The 20,688-nt window shown below is 36.5% G+C and overlaps 1 protein-coding gene across 1 annotated transcript in view; it reads left to right on the top strand.

The window, feature by feature from the left end:
- Positions 1–20,688, top strand: part of GLRA2 (glycine receptor alpha 2) — a gene marked incomplete at both ends in the record, with an annotated part of 134,892 nt that overhangs the window by 1,098 nt on the left and 113,106 nt on the right. Inside the window, one exon of the mRNA XM_083361287.1 lies at positions 336–469. Coding sequence (XP_083217413.1) covers positions 336–469 — 134 coding nt within the window. The remainder of the gene's footprint in view (positions 1–335; positions 470–20,688) is intronic.

Raw genomic sequence — 20,688 nt, 5'->3', positions numbered from 1 at the left:
GTTGTTTGATTGTTTGTTATTTTTATATGGTTTGGACACTAACATTGTAAAAGTGTTTGCTGACTGTGTGATATGTTTGGCCAGACTTTCACAGATAATGTAGATCCATAATCGAAAAGGAAATGTATGACTCTGCTCTGCAAATATAAGCATTGTTTGAAAATAATTAAATGAAAAACTTATGAATTAAATATCTTAGTCTGATCTTTTTTGGAATTTGATTCCAAAAATTTTGATGTTCTTCACTGTTCTGTAAAAGTTATATTAACATTACACTTTTCCAGTGAAAGTGATGTAACTACCATATTACTCATGATAACTAATATTTTATCTAGGACAACTTTCTGTAAAGAACATGATTCCAGATCTGCAAAATCCCCTTCACAGACACTGTCTCCTTCAGATTTCTTGGATAAATTAATGGGGCGGACATCAGGTTATGATGCACGAATAAGGCCAAATTTTAAAGGTAAACCCTTTTTAGTACATACAAAATTGTTTGTAAAGCACACATTGTGATAAATGAATATGAAAATTTTCAGGTACATTATTCTAGAACAGTTGTCACCTACCTGGGGCCCTTCAGTTAGTTTGGATTTTCTGGTAGCTCCATCAATACTGACTGTTAGTCATAAAAGCTGGAGCTGAAGGGATTTGTAGTCTAAAGCAATTTAATTTGCTTCTGACGGGAACTGTATTTAAGATATATGGAGAGATTCAGATGGGGAAATCTTATGTGGGATAAGGTATGCAGGAGTATTGCTTTCACAGATAATTAGAAGTCTATATTTCATACAAGTAGAAACACCATAGCTGAAATAGCATAGAGATTATGTAATTTTGTATCTCTTCAAATGTTAAATTTAAAAAATAGTTGACATATACAATTTTATACCTTCAAACATCTGAGGCAGAGAGAAATTTGGTATCTGAAACATTTAGTTCTATAAAGTTTATTCTATACATTTGATCATGAATATATAAATTTGGGTGTAAAAATGCTCTTATGAAGATCTTCCTGTGATTCATTATTTTAGTTCTCCAATGATAATCCATCTATGAATCAGCTCTAAAAAGTTCAGCATTCAAACAATACGCATGACATCAGAACTGACTACTTTTGAGTTTAGCGTCACAGAGCTTTGCTGGTGTCAACAGGTGGATCATAGCACAAATCTAAATTTGCATAGCTAAGCATCTCCCACCAGTCATGACAATATGGCACAGGATTAGTACTTAGAATGTATTTAAGTTGAATATATATTAATACTAATGGAGACTTGTAAAATTAAATTAGGTTTGTTTATTATCAGAAGCAATTAATTTTGAAATGGAAGTAGATACAAATATATTTGGATTCCTTTTGTTTAGCCATAACACAATATTTAAAATACATATTCTAGGTACTTATTATAGGTTATGCTATAGATTTTAGTGTTTTTTAATGTATTCCAAAGTAGGTAAATGGTGATTAAATGTGTAGGACATTCAATTCTAATAGAAAGGAAGAAGACTTGGAAGATGGAACCTCTCAACTTAAAATACAGTTATTTGCTTGTATATTTATACTGTTGATTTACCCTATCCTTAACTATTTCATACAAGATCCCATCTTATTGGTTTTCCATCTCTTGTCTAGTTCCCTTCAGAATTTAGAATATCTTTATATGTCCATATTTTATCGAGACTGACTAGATTTGGATGTACAAATGCTTCCATTTTGAGAGCCATCCTGGAGTTTTCAAATAGATCTTACATTTTATTTTTTCCCATGTTAATAATAGTACATTTCTAATATAGTGGTTTTGGAAGTATTTATGTATTTTATTTTTTCCATACTATAAAAAAGCATGCCAAACAGGTTGTAGGTCATGTCCCTCCAAGTACAGCAATCTTTTATTTCTAAGAGTTATCCATTCTTTTACCCATGTTAGCACTGACGCTTGATAATATAAAATCCATTCTAGCAAGCGAAAACCTCCATTTCCCCTAGCTTCTTGTAACATTTTCAATTTAATTCTAGCTTTCTTTCCTTGCCAGATAAATTTTTGAATTAGAAAGTTTATATCCTCAAACAATTTTTTCTTCAGTTTTATAGGTATCATTTGAAACAAAAATAGTATTTTTGGTAATATATTCATTTTCACCATAGCAATTCTTCCTAACATCGACAGTTGCAGATGTTCTCTTTTTTCCAAATCAAGCTTTATTTGATTTAACAATTTAATATAGTTATCTTCTTTTATTGTTGAACATCTTACTGTCAGATATATTCCCAAGTATTTGACCTTCTTGACTATTTGCAATTCTATTTTTTTCTGATAGCTGCTTTTTTTGTTTATCTGTAAAAATTTTAACTATCACTTTGGTTTTTTCTCTATTTATCTTTAATCCTGCTATCTCTCCAAATTGTTCTGTCTTTTCCAACAGCTTAGGAATTGTCTCTAAAGGTTCCTCTATAATGAATACCAAATCATGTGCAAAGACTTGCAATTTATAGGTTTCACCTTTTATTTACAATCCTTTAATTTCTGGATCTTGTCAAATTCTTGTGATTCTTCTTCTTTGTAATTTTATACTTACATCTACAGCTGCAGAACATAAACTATATAATGTAATAGACCTGATATTTTCATCATCAACCTTGTAAAAAAATCCCATTTATATTAAACTGATATTTTATAAATCAGGAGCTGTACGCTGAAAATGTTACACTTTTGAAAATTATTGATTAACATGCTCTGCCTTCCATTTGTTCCACAGTAATTCATTATAATAATCTCGCCAGATAATAAAGTATATGTTTCAAAATATGGAAAGACATATAGTTGATTATATTGAATACTCTGCAATCAAATTGTTTCTCTGGTTAAAATGGCTAGTAAAGTTTCAGGTACACTGTACTGTACCCCTCAATAGCAAATGTTAAATTGTTGCCTTGAACAAGCTACTTCAATTATAATCCCATACCTCTCACATATGGTCTTCTAGAAAAAATAAACTTTGCAAACTTCTAATAAAAGTAGTAAAAACAGGTTAATTACTATGGGTATATAGAAACCACTCAAGAGTTATAAGAAAGGCAAGAAAAGAGAATGCCTCTTCTAAGAAACACCTCTAGTAATTGTGCCAAATCTCTTAGAGCAGTTTACAACCTGTAAAGCAAGATTCTCACAAATTCAGTATAGACTAAATATGTATACTTTCAGTGTGTATATTACGAGTGCCGTGTAACAGAGTAAGCGCCTGTTACTCGTCCCAGCTTCTGCCAACCTAGCAGTTCGAAAGTACGTAAAAATGCAAGTAGAAAAATAGGTACCACTACGGTGGGAAGGTAACAGCGTTCCGTGCGCCTTTGGTGTCTAATCATGCTGGCCACATGACCACGGAGACATCCTTGGACAAGCACTGGCTCTTCGGCTTTGAAACGGAGATGAGCCCAGGCCCCTAGAGTCGGAAACGACTAGCACGCATGTGTGGGGGAACCTTTACCTTTTATATTAATATGGGCCTTCTTGGTGCATTTGATCTTTCCAACTGAATTTTGGTTTAATAGGTAGAATACCAGATATTTATTTGATATTTTAAATATTCCATCTATTTTTAATCTGCAATGTTTTCACAATACCCACTTTAATTCCCAAGTCAGAGAATTCTACCACATAGTCTGGATTATATATCACAGTAAGCCAAGAGTTGGTTTGCTTCTTTATTGCTTACTTGCTATGTGAACTTAGCTATTGTACTTTGTATTTAATAGCTCATGATTTAGGTGAACTAAACCAATCATGACTTAATGTGATGTGTGGAACACAGTAATATGAACACTCAATGTAAGTGCTTGGCTTTCTAATTTAAATCCTTTATTATTTTTTATGAGGCCTATTAGGTATTCTGAAAGATGGAGTCATTTATCAAACTCTTGGCTAGTGCAATTCAGCTAGCCTAAAGGGGATTTTTCCTCTTCCCTAGAACTATCTATACATCCTCAAAATCTGCTTTAGAAAAATGAGGAAAAGTTTAAGGATATGAAGATTGCTTTAGGAGGGAGTTCACCCACACCCATGCTATTTTTATTGATGGAAATATATAACTAAATTTCATACTATATTTTAATTATATTGAATTCTTAATAGACAAGACTGTTCAAACTGTCGAACAGAGTTTGCACATAACTCTTTATTCTATGCAGTTTAAAAGTTCCCTTTTAAACTCCAAAGCATCATCCCACATTACTTAAATTGACATAGAAAAAAAAGCTTTCTTTCTTGAAGCTTTCAAAAGCTGCCTAACCTAACAGCTGGAAAGCAAGTAATTGTAAAAAAAATCTAATTGTGGGATAGTGGGACTATAACTGTGATTCAAATATATCTCATTTGTTGAACTCATGTAGCTTTTCAAACTGCCATGTGCAAAGATATTTTAATAAAATATATACAAGGGTACTTTAGGAATGATAATGCTTACTTAGTTGTTCACATTTCACAATAAACTGCTTTTTCAAATTTACTGAAACCCTGAACATTTTAAACAAGAACAGTGGCTTTAAAGCAAATGGACTAAAATTAATAAGATATATTTGGCTTTTATTTGAAGGCAAATAATAATTAAGAACAAGAAACTCTTTTTCTTAATGTCAATATACTAGTGAATCAGATTGATTCTTTTTAACTGCAAACACAAACACCCTCCATTATGACCAGACCCAGGCAACAATCCACAAATCTACAAAAAATATTTCAGTGATAAAGCTGATATTATCTTTCAGTGCCAGTCCTTCAATATCTCTTTGTCTTGCCAAGCATAGTTGCTTTTTCTAGACTTAAAGCCATTTACAACAGACACCCAAAATATGTAAATTTCTGTTTGTCAATTATTGTTTCAGGGAAACAGCTTTTATTTCACTGAGGACCAATTGATTAGTTCTTGCAAATCATGATAATCTTAAAGTACCATCTCCATATTCATAACTTAAAGCAATCTATCTTCCAGAACCTACTTCAGGGGAGGGAGGGGAAAATAATGAAACAAATGTGCCATTGCAATGCAAGTTTTGCCCCTTACATATTTGCATCATGATGCTTTAGCCATGCACAATAGAGGCAAGGCTTTCATCACGACAGTGTGTCACTTGTATCATCATTTTGATAAAAATCATCAGATCCTGTAAGCCAGGGGTCCCTAACCCTTGGTCCCTGGCATGCCAGAAACTGGCCCCTCCAGTCCATGGAAAAACCTCTCTCCATGGAACTGGTCCCTGGTGCCCCAAAGGTTGGGGGGCACTGCCCTAGGCACCTCTGCTATCATCTTCTTCTTTCTCAGTTTCTCACTTTCACAGACAATATACTGTATAGCCTCTGGTAAACCCATTGGTTTTGATCTTTGCGGGAAATAACCTGAAACTTTTATGAACTTGTTTAAGTTTGTCATTGCCTGAATTTTAATATACTTTTTATTTCTCGAATACTCAGACTGTCCTATTCCTGGGATCAAAGGAAGAAAGGGAGTATTTACCATATTTTCTACTGTATTGAGAGTGAATTCATTAAGCATGCTGAGTGACTGCAACTTTCTTTTAATATGTAACTTTAACCAGATTTTCAGATTTCATTTTTATTTTCCTAAAGTTCTCTTTTATATCTTCTTTACTTTCAGTTAACAAAACTATTTTATATATTTCAAATTGTCAGTCCATCAGTCCACAGCTGCTGCAGATTCCAGCTGCCACTTTAATATTAGAATTGTTTTATATACCGTTACTGACATTATGCATCTACAGTATATCTCACTCCTTGCTCGTATCACTATTTCTTCAATTGCAATTCTTACAGAAATTGCTTGCTCATTATAAAGTTTCTTCAAAATAATAATCAGTAGTTGAGATATCCTCTATCATTAAACTCCACATTCTAGTGTAATCTACAAAATTGAAGTCATTGTTATACTTCATAAAACAAAGGTAAAGTTCTTTATTAAATTCTCTTCCTTTTTCCCTTATTTGTCTGTTTCTAGCTGACTTCTTGTCCTGTTGCCTTTTCTGAAAACTTCACTGTTTCTCTTTTTGTGTATGGCATGTGTATTTAGTGCAATAATTCACTAATATGCAAGTGTTCTAACATATTCTTTGATCAATATAAGCATATAAACAAAACATGTCCAGTTTTGTACATTTTTCCATATTTGTTCACAATTTGCACACAGCAGCTTTAGACAGTTCTAGGATAGAATATCTTTATTGTCACTGTGTTTCTCACAACGAAATTAAATGCTGTCCACAGTGCACACTACACACAAGTAAAAACCATAAGTAAAAACATACTGTAAGGACCTACCTCAACCAAGCCACTCAAGAAAGCAGAACTCTTGAAACAGGAATTGTCTCAAAAGGAACTTTTATTAGGAGCTAGTGATAGCAGGGAAAACAAGGCGAGATGTGGAGAAAAACTCACGCAAGCAGTGTAATAAAAGCAATGTTATTACTCCTCCCCCCCAGGGTCCCAGTGTCCATTTGAATTCCAGCCAATCCACAGGTGGCATAGTGTTTTGGTAACTGGTTTCATTGGCATGCTCTTCAAGGTCTCCCTCACTTTCATTTCCTTCTGGCTACAAGCGCCAACTCTCTCCTAGATAAGGGAGATGCATTCTTTCTCCTGGGGAAGGGCATAGTGGCAAGACAGTGCAAAGCATCCCCAAGACATTCCCACTCCCAACAGACTAGCAGGCTCCAAATAATGGTTACAAAAGCAGCTATGTTTTGGGGGACCTGATACATACTTTATATAAATACATCCTTCACATTCTATTCACCATTGCGCTGCCCCTTCATTGCACTTCAATGTTGCACTATACAGTGGTATTTAATATGGTTACAGCTCTGGTATAAAAACTATTTTTCAGCCTATTTATTTATTTATTTATTTTATTGGATTTGTATACCGCCCTATTCCCGTAGGACTCAGGGCGGTTTACAGGGCAGTTAAAACCATGAATACAAAAAATTAAAAACAAATAAAACAATTAAATTAAATTCAAGCCCCAAGAGTAAATCTAAAACCCAGTTAAATTAAAAACCCCACAGTCTGGACCAAACAGATCGAAGAGCCAAGTTGTCAGGTCCCGGCAAAATGAGCAAAGGTCGGGGGCAGTCCTAAGTTCTGTGGGTAGTTGGTTCCATAGGACAGGTGCACCCACAGAGAACGCCCTTCCCCTGGGAATAACCCGCCGGCATTCATTAACCGGCGGTACCCTGAGAAGGCCCTCCCTGTGGGGGCACACAGGACGATGGGAAGATGATGCAGGCAGCAGGTGTTCCCTTAGATAGTCCGGATGCAAGCCATTTAGGGCTTTATAGGTCATTACCAGCACCTTGAATCTCACCCGGAGGGCAACCGGAAGCCAATTCAGCTCACGGAGAAGAGGTGTTACATGGGAGTATCGGGAAGCTCCCATCAAAACTCGCGCGGCTGAATTCTGCACCAGTTGAAGCCTTCGGGTGGTCCTCAAGGGCAGCCCCATGTAGAGGGCATTGCAGTAGTCTAACCGGGAGGTCACGAGTGCATGAGTGACTGTACGTAGATCATCTCGGTCCAGATAGGGATGCAACTGGCGCACCAGGTGAATCTGGGCAAAAGCCCCCCTGGTCACGGCTCCTATATGATCTTCCAAACTGAGCCGTGAATCCAGGAGGAATCCCAAGTTTGTCTTTGTTTTTATTATCCTTACTATCTGCCAGATGGTAATAGTTCAAAAAAAGAATGAACGGGATGAGATGAGTCTTTAAGAATGTTTTGAGCTTTCCTAAGACAGGGGGAACTGTAGAGTTCATCCAGGGGGATGAGGACAGGGGAGCCAATAATCCTGTGAGCGATGGTAATGACCCTCTGGAGCGCTTTCCTATCTGCTACTGTGTAGTTAGCAAACCACACACAAATGCAATTAGATTAGAATGCTCTCTATGAAGCAACGGTAGAAGACCACCAGCAGTTTTTCATTCAGTTGTTGTTTCCGGGCCTTTTTAACCAATGCTATAACATGAGCACTCCAGGTCAGATCATCTTTTATGGTAACACCCAGAAATGTCTGATCTATTCCTCCTATGGTCTACTATAAGCTCCTTGGTCTTAGTAGTGTTGAGAACCAAACTATTGTCTCTGCACCACAAGAGCAACTGCTCCACCTCATCCCGGTAGGCAGACTCATCCCCCTTGGAGATAAGCCTCACCACTATTGTATCATCTGCAAATTTAGTAATAATATTGCTGGGATGAGTGGGGGTGCAGTCATAAGTGTAGAGGGCATAAAGTAGGGGACTCAACAGACATCCCTGTGGGCAGCCAGTATTAAGGGCTGAAGAGATATAGTTGCCTAATCTAACTCTCTGAGGGCAGCCAGACAGGAAGTTCTATGGGTATCTCATATGCACCTGGTAGTCTTTTATTTATTCTGATTTATCACCTCTCATACCTAACTTTCTGGTGAAGTCTGCTCCTAATTAGATTTCTCTTTTATTCATGTTTTGGTATAATTCGATTTGTAAAGAATTTCATCATAACCTTTCCATTCTCTTGTAATCTCATTTGCCTCTATTAGTCTTAGTCTTCTTCCATGATTACTCAAGTAGTCTCCAAATTATTTTATTTATTAAATTTTTATGCTGCCCATCTCACTAATACAGAATATTGTAAGCCATCGAGAGCCACTGTATTAGGTAAATCCTCAGGTTCTGTTTATCATAAGTTGAGTATAATGAATTAGCTTTTTAATATATTAAACATATCCTTACTGTATGTCCTCTGGGTGAAATCTTACTATACACCTGTTTCTAGTTGTCTACATTTAACATATACTTTGACACCAGTAATTTATGGCCTGTTCTATAATCTTCATCTGGAACTATCTTGGTTAACTTGATTGTTCTTCTCCATTTTCCAGTTCCTATTATATAGTTGATTATCTTAACTTTTAAAATCTAACTTCTGAATTATTTCATTCTCCTAGTCTGGCATCTTCAAATTTGGCATTCCTGTCATTTATTGTTACTCATATTACCAAAACAATAATGGAACAATATTGAAGAATTCTATGGCAAATTAGAAAATGTGATAAATGCAATTTCTAGAAAGGATGTAGTAGCAACAAGTAATAGAAATACCAAGGTTGGAGAAATATAGGAGCCAGAAGTTGTAAAATGCAACAATGCACAAAATAGGTTTATAAAATTAAACTTTATCTGCAAGACTGAGTGCATCAGCAGCTTATGCCATGGATAGGATCATAGGAGTGGCTGAATTCTTCTACCTCTGAAATGATGAAGACCAAACAAAAAGACCACAAAAAGTTGTTCAGAGTTTGGGAAAAATTCAAAGAAGAGCAACTAAGATGATCAGAGACCTGGAGACTAAAACATACGAAGAATGGCTGCAGGATTTGGGTTTGGGTAGTCTAAAAAAAAGAAGAAATAGGGGTGACATGATAACAGTATTCGAGTATTTGAGGGGCTGCCACAAAGAAGAGGGGTTCACGTTATTCACCAAAGCACCAGAGGGAAGGACGAGAAACAATGGTTGGAAACTGATCCAAGAGAGAAGCAATCTGGAATTAAAGAGAAACTTCCTGACACTGATGACAATTAACCAGTGGAACAGCTTGCCTTCAGAAATTGTGGGTGCTCCATCACTGGAGATTTTTAAGAAGAGACTAGCCAATCACTTGTGTGAGATGGTATAGGTCCTCCTGCTTGAGCAGAGGCCTGGACTAGAAGACCTCCAAGGTCCCTTCCAGCTCTATTCTTTTCTTATTCTAAATCTATCATAGCCTAGCAGAAAACAGTACTTTTGGCAGCTTTTTAAAATATAACCTTCTGTATTGTTCCAACATGCCATGTATTTTTAGATTTCCCAATAAATGAAACATTCCTAAAGTGTACAATAATTATAAATTCATATAAACTTCATGAAATTGTTATAGGGCTTCTAAATCTAGTTTTGTCAGGCCTTCAAAGTAAACTAGATTAGGAAACCAAATATATGAACATTACTATTTTAATTATAAAGTTATAACAGACTCTTGCAGGTCTGAATGTATCTTCTGTCCCCCTATATTTTCAAGAGTATTAGGGAGTGGCAAGTTTGAGATAAGTTTGAGATGCCTGGAACTTACATGTCTTTTGTCTGACCTTTCTCTTGAATGTGGCTCTTCCTCCAGTTCTTCAAAGTTGTTCTTAGAGTCCATGTCTTCGATAATTCTTCTCTGGCAAGGAAAGGACTTGAAATAGCTCACAAGTACAGTTGCTCCTTAGCAGGGACGCGGTGGCTCAGTGGGTTAAGACGCTGAGCTTGTCGATCAGAAGGTCGGCAGTTTGGCGGGTCGAATCCCGAGTGCCGCGTAACAGAGTGAGCGCCTGTTACTCGTCCCAGCTTCTGCCAACCTAGCAGTTCGAAAGCACATAAAAAAATGCAAGTAGAAAAATAGGGACCACTACGGTGGGAAGGTAACAGCGTTCCGTGCGCCTTTGGCGTCTAGTCATGCCGGCCACATGACCACGGAAGACGTCCTCGGACAAGCACTGGCTCTTTGGCTTTGAAACGGAGATGAGCACCGGCCCCTAGAGTCGGAAACGACTAGCACGCACGTGCGGGGGAACCTTTACCTTTACCTTTACAGTTGCTCCTTGTGAGGAGATCACAAGACTCCTGCAGATTTAGAACTCTGTGAGATGAGAGAAAAGACATCTTGTTCAAATTGCAATCAGCTCCTTCGAAAGGACACCAAGAACACACACTTGCTGTTCTAATCACTTTTGGAAGCTGCTTGTTAGTGGATTTTCAGCTATTAGGAACCTTTGAACTGAAAAGTTTTACAGCAATAAGTTCATGACCTAGACTCAGAACTCAGATTCAGAATCAGTATCTGAAGAAGCTGCTTCAATTGAACCTGTGGAATATTATCCTCAGGAAACACCAAGCCAAGAATCACACAAGGCTGATCTAATAAAGGCACCACCTGGATTACTGGAGCAGTCAGATGATGTTGACAATGTCAGGCCTCCCAACTCCTGGACACTTCAGTGAAAAGCAGAACAGTGTGATTCCATGAGATTTCTTGCCAAACAAGAGAGTAAATCTCTTAATTTGTGACAGTTGGCTGCAGCCTGATTTAAGAAGCAAGTCTGAATAATATTCCTTTTCTGGAAACAAATTCTGATCACTGGATCTTGTGTGATGTTCCTGTGAATCCTCTTTGTGTTAGATACCTTGAATCTCTGACTTAAAAAATGACAGACAAACCTGTCCTCACTCTCATAACCCTGGATTGGATTTGAACTATTCTATGCATTCATACAAAAATGAACTCTACAGCCAAGTTTCTGTTTTGTTTACATTCTTTGTTAGCTATTTATCTCTTCAGTCTTGAAATAAAATGGCCAATCTCCATGGCAACTGTGTTTCAGTATGTACTGAAACTGGAAGCAGGACACCAGGTGAGTTTCCTTTGATCTGTAGTGAAAAAAGTCTTAACTGTAAGTTTAATAAAAAAAATTAATAAAGAACAAAAGGATTTTGAAATTTTGCTTTTATCAAGTTATAAATCAAGTAAGCATTCAGCTAAATTTGAAATAAGAGTTTGGAATTAATTTTAAGAAATAGTTCTTGGAAAATGCTTTTGATTAAAAAGAAGATAAGTATCTTTAGTACTTTAGTACAGATAAGACTTTCAGAATTGGACACTAAGGAAACTAGAGGGAATTAAACATAACTAAAAAATCCCACTCAAACCCCACTCATTCTACAATTATAGAATGAAGTAAAAGAATTTAACATTGGCTATATTAAAGATTATTTTGAACAATGGACCCAGAAATTAACTTTGATAGAAAGACTGTTTAAATACTGTTATGGAAGACGAACAAATTCTACCTGAACAAAATTGAGATGAGTTGAAAGTAGATTTAAAAGTGACAAACTACAAGAATGAGATGGAAAATGATGCTACATGGACATACAAAAAAACCAGCTGATGTCTTAATTAAAAGGGAACAAAGAGAGCTTCATGGATAATTTTCCTATATAGGAGTTATAAAAAAGGCTTATTAAAACTTTGAAGAAATTTGTTAAATGAGACAAAGAAACAATGAAAAAAATGAAATGCCAATGCATGATTTGAAGTGACTAAAGATGAAGATTGCTAGAAATAAAAAGGAACACATCAGTTTATTGTTCAAGGTTAAAATAAATGTATTGTTTTCTCCAATAATCCTTAATGTATTTTTGCTGGTGTCAGGACTCAAATGATGAGATATTATGGGAGTTTATTGATAAGAGATGAGATAGACAAAGAAGAGATCATTTGCTGTACTTTAAGATAAAATGATAAGTTACTTAAATTGTTGATATTATTTTTGGTCAAGGGGGAAGTCACTTCTTCCTATATTTTTTCTTTATTCTTATTTTTTTCTTTTCTATTTTTTGTCTTGCTTTGCTTTCTTTTATGGACCTTTGTACTTTTACTTTCTTAAAAAAAATGTACTTATTTTTATTGTGGTTGTAATCTTTACTAAAATTACTATAAAAATGATTTTTTGCTTCAATATCTGCTAGCTTCCAGTTTAATTAATAATTCATATAAACATGTTGTCAGGACCTACTTCAAACCCACATCTTAAAAAAGCAGAACTCTTGGAGACAGTTTCTTCCAAGTAGGAACTTTTACTAAGAATAGGAGATAGTAGGCGTAATAGACAGGATCTGAGGGATTCCCTTACAGATTGATATTTTAAAAGTGTCCCTAAGCAAACCCCACCCCACAGTTCATCTGGGTGGTTCAGACCGGCCAATCCCCAGGTGGAAGTCCATCGTGGGAAAGGGAAAATAACATCAATCCAGTTCCATTTGCAGCATGATCATTCCACAGCTCCTCACACCTCCTTTGGAGAAATAAACCAGGTCCCGAAGGTTTTTATCTCTTCTCCCACCACCCTTTTCTAGTTGCCCAGTAAGGGAGAAGAGGTTCAGAGAGATGCATAGTATAGAAAGCAATTTGTTACATTGTAATGGATACGAAGGTGAATAAACAAAAGGTTACATTGTAGTTAATAAAGGAAGTGAAAGCAATAAAACCCGTGTGCCTATCCCCTCTCCCTCTTGGGTGTATGGCACAATCTAGGGGAAGGTGAGATTTGGTTTTAGATCAGAGGAGATAGTTAGAAATGAAATATAAATGGATTCTGACACATGTATAGAACTAGGAAGTAATGGGAGCCATTATCAATGAGATAACTTGAATCTCATTGATAACGGCTTCCACTAGTTCATAGTACAATACTTGTTTTCTCACAGATAATCTCTGTTGAGTTCAGTACAATAGGGAAGTATGATTTTATGGTAACAGTCTTAAAGTACTATATGTCTTTCAGCAACTTTTAGAAACTTCTTCCTATTTATGCTGCTGTTAGTTGCGAAGTCGTGACCGACCCATCGCGACTTCCTATTTATAGCCTGGCCAAATTTTTCTTATATTTCAGTCTCTTCTATTGTCTAAAATAAATATAACTCAGTAACTGCTGTTTGGAAAGCTTTATTTATGGTGGAAAAAGCATTGTGTTTTGAAGTATTTTGTTTGTAAGCTAAATGAAATCCGTTTTTTGCAATAAATAGGAGTTCCATGGCATCAACCTGGAATTTCTTGATTTAGAAGTTGTTCTAAAAATGGAAGGTCTTAAATCATCAGCAACATGCCATTACAAATTAATGTTGTTATCAAATATTAAATATAATCATTTTATGTGGAGTCCTTGGTGCTCCCTGAGCTTGGTTGTTTGCTTGCAGACATTTTGTTACCTGACTTCAGTAGTACTGAAGATGTTACCTTGTTGGGTAACAACATATCTGCAAGCAAATAACAAAGCACAGAGAACCCCAAGAATTTTACATAGTTTAATCCTGAGTGTATACATATTCTCTTCTATTGATAACTATTGCATTTATTTGCAATATTTCTATCATACTTTTTTCCATTTCTAAAAATTCCAAAGGAAATTTTTGATGTCAAACTACTGAAGTCCTGAATAGTGGAAAATGCAAATATTTGTTTTGGGGGGAAATGTTCCAAACATTAAAAGAATACTTAGAACAAAGATGGTTATGTAATTCATCTAGATATTTTAGGGTTAGGGCTAAGCACATAGCAGTCCGAGCAAGTACAGCTGGTGGACTTGTGGCCAATATCTGGAAGTAAATAAATTTTCAGCTCCCAATGAGGAGATATTTCAAGAGGGAAAAAAGTGCATTCATTGCTCTAGCAACAGTTACAAAAAAAAACAGCAGATATACATTAAACGTAGAACATTCTTTCCAGTCTCCTCCTTTATTAAAGAGAAACCCAACTATAGTTTGGTTGTCATACTGTATATATCTTTATAGAGATGCAAGACATAAAATTACTGCCTACTAGACTTGTACTTCCTTTTAATAAATATTACTAATCTTAGTTGTGAGAGTATTGTTCCTTGGTTTAATTGCTTCCCATCCAGGGAAATTTTACATCTCACCAAAGTTCTCCATTTTCCTTTTCCCACCGGGAATCAGCATTATTGTGGCTATTGAGCATGCTCAGTTTGCAGAGGTTTGTGTACGTGTCAATTTAGGATTTGATTTTCCTTTTGGAAACATTTTGCTATGCATTTCTGTTGGACGCATTGTTTTCCCCTAATACAAAAACCTTCCTTTGTCTCTTATATCTTGGCTACAATTGTTTATATACTCCTTGCTGAATTCACAAAGAATTGGAATTATAAGGATATTTTCTTGGATTTATTCCTGTTAATTTATGCTAGCATGATGCTCTTGCTTAACATATGCTAAGATTGATACTGGCTTATTCACTACATTGAAAACCAGAAGGCAAATACTGTTTAATATATTGTCACTGTGTAAGAAATTTTATAAACTGGAATAGCCATAGCAACAAACCAGCCAATGATAACTGTTTTTGATTAAGACACAGTATTGGCTGTGTGATCCAGCCTAAGTCTGGGCATGTCTTAGTCTTCTCTCCCTGTGTCCTGAGCTCCTGACTTAGTTGTTGTTGTTGTTCTCTACCATGTTGCCAAGAACTGAATGAAACAATATGTAACATGTTTAAATATATAAGTTTTTTCTAAATTCTGCCTCCTGCTCATTTTGAATGTGTGTTTAATTTTGGGGCTTATTTTTGTGCTGGAAAGCTGTAAAACTCTTAACATACTGTATATACTCATTCATTTCTACTAAATCAGGATGCTATACTTATATTAAGAATTGATAAAAGTGCACCAATGTTTACTGATAAATGCTTTGCTACTATATTAATGTTTGCTATGTATCTATAATAGTGCAGCTGAAGTAACACAAGGCAGCTTGTGCCCGCCACACAAGGTTTTTTGTGGTTCTTTTGAAAATTACAGTGGTTAATTAATGCACACAAGTCTTCATCTGTATTAGAGAAGATATTACAAAATATGAGGAATTGATTGTATGATAAAGTTGATGGACTATGTGATAATGTGATACCTTAGACAAAAAGCCAGGCCAGGAAAGCAAGCTAGCATTAAAAGGGAATGAAAAGGTATAACAATGTATTCTGTGTTCTCTAAGATGGTCAACTTTTTTCCTGAACTCTTGCCCAAAGGCTTGAGTTTGCATGGTGGTCAGAAACATAATAAATGGAGCCCTCCTTATATCTGTATTGCAACTTTGGGGAAGGTCTATCATTCAGTATAAATATACTTATCTAAAATCTGGCAGTGCTGTCAATATCGGAATGTATTGAATTGAACTGACAGATGATCCAATTCATTAGAAAGCAGCTCTGTATAAGTTAAGTAGTGGGTTCTTTGGTGCAGGAATGAAGACGCAGAACAGAGTACAGGATAACTCATTGTTTATTTCTTGCTGAAACTGTACTGGGGAAAATGCCTGCAACTAGCCATAATATATAGTCTAGCCCCTAGGTGACAGCCAATAGGCTTGAATCAACTATTGCTGCCTGGGGATAACCAAGGAGACTTGATGTCTGGGTTGCTGGAGAGCCGTTAGCTGCTCCAGCAACCCACGTGGTGTTTTACAAGAACCCAGTACATAACAGTATATATATGCAAAGTTTCTGCTTCCTGTGCAGTTCTTTAATGAACAAAATATTAGTCAGCAGAAGAAATTTTATTTTTTTGTCTGCTAGATCAGCCATTAAACAATATTTTACCAGAGAGTTCAGTAAGGTTAACCTATTTAGACAAGCCTCAGACAGGAAAGGCACCTGATTTAGGGATGATTCAGATAAATTCAGAAAATGTCTAAATTGATTTGTTTTGCTTGATTTTATTTATATCCTACATGTATTTTTTAAAACTCAAAGTATTGTACAAAATACTCCCTCTTATAACAACAATCCTTTGAGGTGATTGGGTTGAGAAAAAGTGACTGGAACTGACTATCTCACGGTTTCCACTCCAGCACGGTTTCTGCCTAACGACTCCACTAAACTGCTTACACACGTGTTCCTGGTTTCATGTAAGCTCAGGAAACATGAATACGATACATGATACATGATAGATAGATAGATACATGATACATGAAGTTTTCATTTAATGTATCAGGGACAATACTACACTAGGTAAACCTTTGTGGAAATGCTAGCAAGAATGGATATAAAAACACTTCCCTATCTATAGTTTAAAGTGGTTTGATCCTGGGAAAATTGTACCATGTCAATTTTCATACAACAGTACTCATATTGTTCTTGAGTACATTTGTAACTAAATAGCACTATTATTTTTCTCTCTGCAGCTATTGACACCTCCCTGGATATTTTGAATAAATCAGGTTGTCCTTTATATAGTTTTATCTCATGATGACAGGGCTATTGTTTCATGTTCCAGTGTGCCTCAAGTTGGTCCTTCTGATGAAGATACGCTGCCTGAAACTTCCCCATAGCTCATTATTAGTGAACTACAATTTGGCCACCAAGAATCATAGTTATGAAAAAGAATGTTTGATTATAATTCATGTGTTGACATGTTATTCCCATGCTGGATCAATGAATTTTAAACTGGAATACTGCAATCATGTCACTCCTATTTCTTCTTTTCTATAAACTAGCCAAACTCAAGTCCTGCAGCTGTTCTTCATATGTTTTAGTCTCCAGGTCTTTGATCATTTTAGCTGCTCTTCTCTGAACTTTTTCCAAGGTCTCAACATCTTTTTTATAGTATGGTGACCAAAATTAGTTGTAGTATTCCAGGTGTAGTCTTACTAGGGTTTTATAAAGTGGTACTAATACTTCACGTGATCTTGATTCTATGCCTCTGTTTATACAACCAAGGATTGTATTAGCCTTTTTGGCTGCTGCAGCACACTGCTGGCTCATAGTCAAGTGATCATCTGCTAGGACTCCAAGGTTCCTCTCACAGTTGCTGTTTTTGAGCCAGGTCTCACCTAATCTGTACTTATATCTTTGATTTTTCTTGCCTAAATGTAAAACTTTGCTTTTCTCCACATTAAAACTCATTTTGTTGGATAGGGCCCATCGTTCAAGTCTGTCAAGATCTTTTTGGATCATGAGCTTGTCTTCAGGGGTGTTAGCTATTCCAGCCAGTTTGGTGTCATCTGCAAATTTGATGAGTTCCCCTTCTATTCCCTCATCTAAGTCATTAATGAAGATATTGAACAGAACTGGGCCTAAGATGGAGCCCTGTGGTACCTGACTGCTTACTTCTCTCCATGTAGATATAGTGTCATAGAGGACTACTCGCTGAGCACGGTTTGTCAGTCAGCTACAGATTCATCTGGTGGTGGTGTTGCCTATCCCACTTTTTTCTAGCTTACTAAGCAGCAGGTTGTGCTTTACTTTGTCAAATTCCTTATTGAAGTCTAAGTATACTATATCCACAGCATTTCACTGGTCTGCTAATTTAGTCACTTTATCAAAGAATGAAATGAGATTGGTTTGGCATGATCTGTTTTTGACAAACCCATGTTGGCTACTGGTTATAACTTTGTTTGCTTCTAGTTGTTCGCAGAACTTTTTTTTTGATTATCTTTTCCAAGATCTTCCCAGGTACTGACGTTAGAGTTTCCTGGCTCTGTTTTTTTTTCCTTTCTTGAAGATGGGAATCATGTCAGCCATTTTCCAATCATAAGGTACTTCCCCGGTGCTCCAGGATTTTTTAAAGATATGGTATAATGTTTCTGAGATTACATCTGCCATCTCCTCCAGAACTCTGGGATGTAATCTGTCAGGTTCATCAAGATCACATGAGGTACTAATAGTGCTCTATAAAGCCCTAGTAAGACCACACCAAGAACACTGCATCCAGTTTTGGTCACCACACTATAAAAAAGATGTTGAGACTCTAGAAAAAGTGAAGAGAAGGGCAAAAAAATGATTAGGGACTTGGAGCTAAAACATATCAAGAAAGTTTACAGTAACAGAGCATGGTCTGGTGAAGAGATGGACTAGGGGTAATGTGATAGCAGTGTTCCAATCTTTGAGGGGCTATCACAGTGAGGAGGGGGTCAACTTATTTTTCAGAGCATTGAAGTCCAGACAAGGACAATGGATGGAAATTGATCAAGGAAAGATTAAACTTAGAAACAAGGAGAAATCTGATAGTAAGAACCATCAACCAGTGGAACAGTTGGCCTTCAGATGTTGTGGGTGCTTCATCACTGGAAGCTTCTAAGAAGAGACCGGACAACCATCTGTCAGAAATGGTTTAAAGTCTCCTGCTTAAGCAAGGGGTTGGACTAGATGACCTATAAGATCCGTTCCAACTCTATTATTCTATTCTGTTCTGTTCTGTTCTGTTCTAAATTTTCACAAACTTCCAGAAATGTTCAATAGGGTTCTAGTCTGACTGAGCCACTCTAGGACATTCACAGAGTTGTCCCTAAGTTGTTTTGGCTGTGTGCTTAGGATCATTGTCATGTTGGAAAGTGAACCTTCAGCGCAGTCTGGCTCCTGTGTGCTGTGGAACAGGTTTTCATTGAGGATACCCATGAACTTTGCTCCATTCAGCTTTTCCTCAACCCTGACCAGTCTCTAAATCCCTGCTGCTGAAAAACAGCCTCACAGCTGCCAGTGCCATGCTTCATTTTTGGGATAACGTTGGGCAGGTGATGAATGGAGCCTGGTTTTCTCCAAACATAATTTTTAGAATTGAGACCAAATAGTTCAATCTTGGTTTCATCAGATCAGAGAATCTTGTTCCTCACAGTCTAAGAGTCCTTCAAACACTTTTTTGCAACTCCAAGCAGGCTTTCATGTGTTTTGCATTGAGGAGAGGCTTCCTTCTCGCCACTCTGTCATAAAGCCAGATCAGTGGAGTGATGATTGTCCTTCTGGAACTCTGTCCCATCTCCACACATGATCTCTGGAGCTCAGTCAGAGTGACCATTGGGTTCTTGGTCACCTCTCTTACTAAGGCCCTTCTTCCCCAATTGCTCAGTTTGACCTGGCGACCAGCTCTTGGAAGAGTCCTGGTTGTGCCAAACGTCTTCCATTTGAGAATTATGGAGGCCACTGTACTCTTAGGAACTTTCAGTGCAGCAGAAATTTTATTCCAGCCTTCCCCAAATCTGTGCCTTGCAATAATCCTATCTCTGATCTCTGCAGGCAGTTCTTTTGACCTCATGATTTTTGCTCTGCTACAGTATGCATTGTTAGCTCTGATTTTATATAGAAAGGTGTATGCCTTTCCAAATTACATCCAGTCAATTTAATTTACCACAGGTTGACTCCAGTCAAGATGTAGAAACATGTCAACAATGATCAAAAGAAATGGGAGGCACCAGGGCTAAATTGCAAGTGTTGTTGCAAAGGATCTGAATACCTATGCTAGTAGGATATTACAGTTTTTTTCTTTTTAATAAATTTGCATATATTTCAAAAATACTATTTTCACTTGTCATCATGAGATCCTGAGTGTAGATTTATGAGAGAAAAAAATGAATTCCAACAACTGTATAATCAGACTGCAGCATAACAAAATTGACAAAAGCGAAGGGGGTCTCGATATTTTCTGAATGCATTGTATAATGACTTACGTACTTTAGGTTTTATTCTCCCTGCACTTAAGCCTAATTGCTTAGAAATTGGAAACTTTTGCATGGAAAGAATGAATTACAAAACTATTTAGTAATAATAAGAAAAAAGTATTAAATATAGTATCAAGTAAACAATAGCATGAAAGTTAAAAAGAGTCGTTGAATGGAAAAAGCCATTTAATGGGCCATGAAAGGAGGTCTGCAAAGCAACTGGCGATGAGACACCATTTCACTTTTTCTATTGTTTTAGGTACAGCTCTATGCTTTGAAAAAGATTCAGTGTTGCTCTTGAATGGTTACTCCTTCTTATTTTATAAAGAAAGAAAAATAGACTGTCTGATGGTGGACAATATAATAGCCAGGACTTAAAGGGGAATCCTATCTCTGATATAAGCCAGGTCACAAATCTTTGTATGTTTAATTAGTTTTTAATCAAGTTTTTTTCTACTTTAATTGTGTCATTTATTTTGTGGGATGGTGATAAAAACTGTAATGAAGTTATGTAAATTTTTTAAAAGTACTGTTGAAAGAAAAATCAGCTGTGGAGGCTGAATCTGGGGACAGGGCCTTCCTACAATATCCCCCCTTTGTGCCATATAAGTGTGGGTGACAC

The sequence above is a fragment of the Vipera ursinii genome (genome assembly GCF_947247035.1).
Source record: "Vipera ursinii genome assembly, chromosome: 4".
NCBI lineage: Eukaryota > Metazoa > Chordata > Lepidosauria > Squamata > Viperidae > Vipera > Vipera ursinii.
The sequence above is the reverse complement of the archived record's forward strand: the minus strand, read 5'-3'. Positions and strand labels throughout refer to the sequence as shown.